This window comes from Palaemon carinicauda, chromosome 10 (assembly GCF_036898095.1).
Source record: "Palaemon carinicauda isolate YSFRI2023 chromosome 10, ASM3689809v2, whole genome shotgun sequence".
Classification (NCBI taxonomy): Eukaryota; Metazoa; Arthropoda; class Malacostraca; order Decapoda; family Palaemonidae; genus Palaemon; species Palaemon carinicauda.
The window spans coordinates 127,429,019-127,436,518 of record NC_090734.1 but is presented as its reverse complement, the minus strand read 5'-3'; the positions used below and the strand labels follow the sequence as shown (position 1 = coordinate 127,436,518).

General features: G+C 36.2%; 2 protein-coding genes across 2 annotated transcripts in view; one reads left to right on the top strand and one right to left on the bottom strand.

Moving 5' to 3' along the window:
- The window catches only part of LOC137648733 (uncharacterized), a 332,677-nt gene that overhangs the window by 100,805 nt on the left and 224,372 nt on the right, over window positions 1-7,500 (bottom strand). The window lies entirely within an intron of this gene.
- The window catches only part of LOC137648245 (uncharacterized), a 67,968-nt gene that overhangs the window by 5,485 nt on the left and 54,983 nt on the right, over window positions 1-7,500 (top strand). The window contains exons 5-8 of the mRNA XM_068381169.1: window positions 124-265; window positions 3,325-3,433; window positions 6,521-6,655; window positions 6,746-6,922. Coding sequence (XP_068237270.1) covers window positions 124-265; window positions 3,325-3,433; window positions 6,521-6,655; window positions 6,746-6,922 — 563 coding nt within the window. The remainder of the gene's footprint in view (window positions 1-123; window positions 266-3,324; window positions 3,434-6,520; window positions 6,656-6,745; window positions 6,923-7,500) is intronic.

The following is a 7,500-nucleotide window of genomic DNA, read 5'->3' as shown; positions in this document are numbered from 1 at the left end:
GTTTTTAAAGCCTCTCACCATTGTATCTCAGTCCTGACAAACAACGGGCGATTTTAGTGATAAGGGAGCATTGTATGATAAAGTTAAAGTACTTGAAAACTAATGTATTTTTTCCTTTTTCAGGTGGCAACTGCTTTGTGCAAATGGACAAGAATCTGACGACTTTCGACGGTTGGTTTTACCAACACAACGCAAAGTGCGAATCAGTCCTGGTGCAGAAGGCAACTTCCCACGATCCCCAGTTTGGGGTTTTCAAAGAGTACAGGTTGGAACTGTGAACTTAGCCTAAGGATTTCTTGTTCTTAAATATTATTTCTTTCTCATTTTAGGAACAAATTATACTCTTTACGTGACACTTCAAAAGACTAAATCGGCGCTCTTTATCATATCTATTAAGTAATGCTTTTCTATCGCAATTTATGACAATGATGTCACAGGTAAGCTTAAACCCAAAGTTAGGTTAGGTATTTTTGTACTACTGATTTATCATTTACCCAGAACATCCAAATACATTCCATGAAATTTCTAAGCTATTTTTCTTTCTTTTTCAAGAAATCATCATTACCAGAATAAGACACTTCAATTATCACTTAACATTTTCACTAGCATCAACTTAACTGGTAGGTCTGTAGGCTACTCGCCCACAGAAGATGAATAAGCAGGTGCTTGATGTAGGAGTTTGCCCATTTTTTAAGCTTGCCTCTAAGATACACCGATTCTAACAACCATCAAAACAATTTTGTTTTCAATTACTGGCCTTTATGAACAAATTGAATAAAGTTCCTGGTTCCCAACTGGCAGACTGCACAATAAGATTGTGGGCACTCGATCAATTAATACATATCTATAAACGGTTTAAGCTTATACTCAGTATTGTAATCCAGCTTTATCCTGTGACCATAAACATCAGTCTTCATGAAAATCACAAGTTTCAATTCTATCCCATTCTACCTTGAAATCAAGTTGGGATATTACCTTATCAGTTCTGGCAACATATTATTGTGTATTCAAAATCTTCCTTTGGATTCATGACTCAACTTATGTATTCCACCAGCTCTCTGCCAGGATTTTGCAACATATTCACTCTTATAACTTGTCCTCTTAACTTTCCTAATTTTGTGTATAAAAATATTATCTTAATCTCCTTTGCACAGGTCACAAACATCAACCATGTATTTCATATATCACTATTGTATAGCATTGTATAGAAATCCTCTGCAATTTTTATCACTATACTTACTAGTCCGTTATTTCCTTTTGCTTCGATCTCTTCTTTTTCTATCCGTTGTTAATTATCAATACACCAGATTTTTATGAATGGTACTGATCGTGAATATTTCCAGGATCTCCAAGCTAGGAAAGTTACTTATAGCACACTCTAGTCCTTACCTTTCTGTAGGAAATATGGTATTGTCTACAAATATTAGGAATTAAATTTCAATATTCCTTATAATTTCTACTGATGTCATTCACTTTGTTTTTCAATATACTGCATAGCTTGGGTTCAAGTAGGCTATAGTTCCTTATCTTACTTTTCCCTCAAAAGTCTAGTCCAGTATTGTGTGGAACGTAGACTTTATAACGGCGACCATGCCATGTTTTATTTTGTTTAGGTTTAACGTTTTCCTATGTTGTTTTAGAATTCATTTAACATTTCTTTCCTGGCTTTCTACAATTTAAAAAAAAAATATTTAAATATGTTTACCTCATTTTCTATCTCAAACGGTAGAAAGCTTTTCATAAGGTATTCTTTCTTTTCTTGGTGTAGTTTCATTGGTGAAATGTACTAATTTCTTATATTTAGTTTTTTTTTTTATGTTTTATAAGTAAATCAAAGTTACTTCTTCCTCTTCACATAATTTGTATTTCCAAAATTTCTTCCTCCATTACAGATCTAGTGTTGGTGAATGTTTTTTTCTTCCCTTGTAAAGTATGTAGTTTCAATCTATAGTAAATTTTAGCATGCTTTTCTCTTTATATCTTCCTGCCAAATTGAAAAAGAAAAGAAAGCTAATTCATTTTCTTTATTGCTATTTTTGCTTCTTCTATAGTATGTACATTTTTAGTCCATCATCTGCATAGAATATTGCTACAAGTCTGCTTACCACATTTCTGAATCCTCTTGTATTCAGTTCCATGTTTTAATACTCTATGTTATGAGTAGGAAGATTAGCATGTATCCATTGCAACATTGTCTTATTCCACTTAATACCTCGGTGTTTCTTACACTTTCAATATTTACATACTGGTGTGTGTTGTCATTTGTATAAATGCTAGCTAAAAAGTTTATGATTTCTTGTTCGTATTTTGTAGGATTTCATGGCTTCTATCACTCAACCTCTTTTTATGCCATCAAATCCTTTGCTGAAGTCCACAGAAATAACGAACAAATGCTGGCTTTGTTGATAAGATTCTTCAATAATGCATTACAACGTGAATATAGCACCAGCCATACGTCTGTCTAACCTTTGCTAAACCTTGTTTGGGTTTCTTAAAAGTTGATATTTCTTTTAAAGATGTATATCTATTATATCTGTCAATATTCCCATCATGATTCTATATGATACATTCAGCAGGGCTATAGGTCAGCGTTCATTTCCTTTTGGTCTACGTACTTCTGGAGTCAGCCTAATGTTTGATTTTGTCCACTTTCACTTCCTTTCCTCTTGTCCTTTTGATTACTTTTGTGTAGCAAACAATATGTCTTCAGACTTCATTATTTATAGCTTCTTTATACATTTCTACCTTTAGTCCACTAGGACCAGCTGCTTTTCCCTTTTCCAGTTTTCCTTCTTCTTCAATATCTTTATCAGTTATTTCCCAATTTTCCATAACCCCAATTTTTACTATTAATCCTCTTTGGCATATATCTAGATAATTTCTTAGTTCACATTGTTGTTTTTGTTTTTCCTTCAGGTTCAGCTTCATGTGTTGACTATTTACCGAAGGCAGTTCCCATTAGAACTCCACCACCTTGACTTTTCTCTCTATTATCTCTACTGTATTACTGTCTTTTTTCGCTTCCTTCCACATTTGGTATATTTATTAGCTTTTATCTATTAATTACCTCTTAGACAATTTTCCAATTATTTGTTTAATTCCTCATATGGCTGCTATGACTCTTTAAATTTCATGCTCTCTTCGCGAAGTTCTCCTACTGTTTAGCAGGAAATGATAATGTTCCTGCCTGCACCTGACAAGACGACATATTTGTGGACGCAGTTAATTACGTTATTAATCTAATAAAATGTTAAGGGAGAGATGTCCCTGTATGTTAAATCTAACCTTTTGACCTTTGATATAAATGTCACTTCTTCCTTTCAGTAAATGCGATGACGAAAGGGCCTGCTTTGGTCCTTCCACCTTCCAGAACAATCCAGGCGACATCATCAAAATGGGCAGCTTCGGAAATCGCATACCTCAACTGTTCAAGGTAATATGATATTTCTTTTGGATGTTCCGGTAAAATAGTGTTTTCTTCATCACTCTTCGATAGAATTATATATATATATATATATATATATATATATATATATATATATATATCTATATCTATATCTATATCTATATCTATATCTATATCTATATCTATATCTATATCTATATCTATATCTATATATATATATATATATATATATATATATATATATATATATATATATATATATATATATATTTGTTTATATCTAAAACTGCTCGTAATCTCCCTATAGAAGAGATTAAAAAAAAAAGAAATCACTATAGATTTCTTGATTTTCTAGAGAAAAGTTATAATACTGCTTTAAGAAATGATTTAATCCTCTTCAAAGACAATTAAAAGTTTATCATAGAGAACCTTAACAAAGTTTTACTACCGGCTTCAAAAACTATGTTTTCATGTACACCTTTTTTGTGAGAAACTTGAATAATGTTCGAAGTAATTTGCATATGATTTGAAAAGTGAGTCTAAATAAACAACTGTTAAGAATAGTTCTCGTTAACTTTAATATCATTTCGAGTATCTAAATAGCTTTTAATCCTTGTAAGGGTTGTGGTAGCTTATTGGAGGCAGTGGATGCCTTTATTTATAGTAAATCAGACAATAGGGAAACCAAAATCTCTTCTGTGTTTTTGTCGATCTAGAAAAGTCATATAATGAATAGCAAGAAAAGGGATGTTTTGGTACTTAGGGAGGAGGAAAGTCCCGGAGAAGTTGGTTAGAATGGTAGAGATAATGTAAAAAAAAAAAAAAAAAAAAAAAAAAAAAAAAAAAAAAAAAAAAAAAAAAAAAACAAGTGCTAAAGTAATAACAGATGTTGGGGAAACATAAATCTTTGAAATTAGTATTGGAATACACCGGGGGTCAGCATTAAGCCCGTTTTTATTTGTGATGGTCATGAAAGTGTGAAGTGAAAAGATAAAAAATTAAGAGTTGTGGGAGTGGCTATATGCATGTGATTTGGTAATTACTGCTGAAAATGAGGAAGACTTAGATAGAAGGTTGTATTGTGGCAAGTTACTTTGGAGAGAGGTGGCTAGGGAGTAAATGTGGATAAGATGGAAACTATGGTTAGCAGTATGTAAGGTAGAGACAGGATAGCTATGCATGAAAGTCGAGGCTTGGTTATAAAATAGGTGGAACAATTCAGATACTTGGGTCCTACTATACGTCAGGAGAGAGGATGTGAGGGAGAAGTTGAGAAAAGGATGAAAGTAATTAAGGGAAGTAGATGTAGGTAGCAGGAATAGTACAGTATGTGATAAGAAAATGCCAATCAGGCTAAAAGTCAAGATCTATAGCACAGTGATAAGACCAGTGTTAATGTATGGATGGGAAACGGGCTTTAAGACAAAAAAAAAAAAAAAAAAAAAAAAAAAAAGAAGCAAACCTTGAGATGACAGAGATGAGAATGCGGAGGTGGATTATGGGAGTATCACAGCTAGAAAGATGGGAAAATGATAAAACATGAAGAAAGAGTTGTGGTGGCCTGGTGGTAGTGTCCTTGCCTGGTGATTACCAGACTGGGGTTCGAGTCCCGCTCAAACTCGTTAGTTCCTTTGGTCGCTACAACATCACCATCCTTGGGAGCTAAGGATGGGGGGTTTGGGAGAGTCTATAGATCTACTTGCTGAGTTATCAGCAGCCATTGCCTGGCCCTCCTTGGTCCTAGCTTGAGTGGAGAGGGGGCTTGGGCGCTGAACATATGTAATATGGTCAATATCTAAGGCATTGTCCAGTTTGATAGGGCAATGTCACTGTCCCTTGCCTCCGCCATTCAAGAGCGGCCCCTAAAACCTTTAAAATGGCAGACACAGTGAAGATTACAGAAGTGATAAGAGTGTTATGACTGAGATACAGTGGGCACATGTTAAGGATAAACGGTGGGAAGTGTCAGGAGGGCTTGGGAGGAACCCGTTAGGGGGAGAAGATGAAAGGGGGGGCAGTGAATTACATGGCAAGATAAGGTGAAGGATGATATAATGAGAAGAGGTTTGATGGAAGAGGAAGCCTTTGATAGAAAGCATTAGAGACGGCGCATTAGGCAACCGGCCCCTTAATGTAAGGATAACGGTGGGAAAGAAGAAGATTGCAGGAGTCCCTGCCTAGCAATTTGTTGGGAGGGAGCAGTGTCAGTAGTCTTACCATCCTTATGTACTAGTGATGGAGGTTTGGTGGAGCCTAAAAGTTTCCTTGCCAAATCATCAGCAGCCATTGCCTGGCCCTAGCTTTATAGAGAGGGGGTTTGGGTGCTGATCATATGTACATATGGTCAGTTTCTTGGGCATTGGCCTGTATCTTGCCTCTACCATTCATGAGCGACCTTTAAAACCTTAAGGGGGTCAATAATGCTGAGACTGAAGGCATTGCAGAAGGATCTTTGAAGCCAGCCCGGTCCCTGACCTTTGGAACTTACCGACAATCTATTTTTAGCTTTCAATTTTATATCATTCCTACTTCCTTTCTTCAATTTTGTTGTCCAACCCCTCTTGATTCTATTCCATAGTGCAACTGCAAAGCTCCCTCCCCCAGTTGCACTTCAGTCACGAATGGCCTCCCAAGCCCCAAAAGCCATTTCCTGGAAACAAATTCCACAATTTGAAAGAAATCCTACTTAAAGGCTTAAAAGCCACCCATGAATGGCAGAAGCAAAGGGCAGTGACAATTCCCTAGCTAGCAGGACAATGTCCTAGAAACTGACTAAATACTGTATACACTATACAGTATATATTCAGAGGCCAAGACTCCTCTCCACCCAGGGAGGGCCAAGTAATGGCTGTTGTTGACATAGCAGGTAGACCTATAGGCTCCCCCAAAAACCCCACCCTTGGCTCAAAAGGATGGTGAAGTTACAGGCACTATAAGAAACTATCGAGCTTGTGCGGGACGCAAACCCCAGTCTGCCAGATTGCCAGGAATAGAAGTTTCCAATAGGCCACCACATTAAAATTCTTCACATATGGCTATTAAAATAATGTTTTAAGAGCATTCTGTGTGAAAATTAATTGGAATATATTTCTTTTTTAATTTCATTCATGGCAGTTACAAATTAATGAAAAATCCTACGAAGTAATGGACGAAATTCCTAGGCCAATCAAGGAGGGGGGCAGAGATCTTCCGGTATTGGCTTGGAGACATAGAAACTGTATACGAATGATAGGATCAAGCAATTTAGCTGTAAGTACCCGTCTCATTCTCTCTCTTTCTGCTGTAAGTGCTAATCTCATAAATTTTCTATCTCTCTGTCCTACAATGTTTATATAACAGTTACAGATATGTGAACACTCACTAAGTATTTGGGCATCCAGCGAGTCGCAGGAATCTTTGTTCGGCCTTTGTGGCGCCTACGATGGTCAAACCGCCAATGACTTCACAAAGCGAGATCGTTCCGTATCTCCTTTGAAGACTTCTTCGCCGGATGTTGACTTCTTAGACTCATGGGCGGTAAGTGCATGGGTTAGCTTTTGCATTCTCTTACTCTCACTTTCACTCATGCTGTAACTCTTGACTTATAGCCAGATTGACATTTTCTAATCACATACTACTCCGGCTGCCTCCCTTCACTTCCCCCGAGCTGCTTTTAACCTTTTCTCAACTTCAGCCTCACATCCTTCCTACTAAATTATAGTAAGACCCAAGTATCTGAATTGTTCTACCTATTTCATAACCGAGTCTCTACTTTGCATAGATATCCTGTTCCTACCTTCCTTACTTCTAACTATAACTTCTGTCGTATACACATTTATTCTCAAGCCGCCCCTCTTCAAAGTAACTTTGTACTGGATGAGGTGTGTTCACCTCAGCAGCCAGTTGCTGATAAGGTTCACAAAGAAGGCAACAGAGATGATAAACTGACGTTAGTCTCTTATATTCGAACACAACACTTGTATGCCATAAAAACGGATGGGCCTTGAAGAGGTAATCATTATCCTACCAAGGTGAAATCTTTCAATATATATATATATATATATATATATATATATATATATATATATATATATATATATATATATATATATATG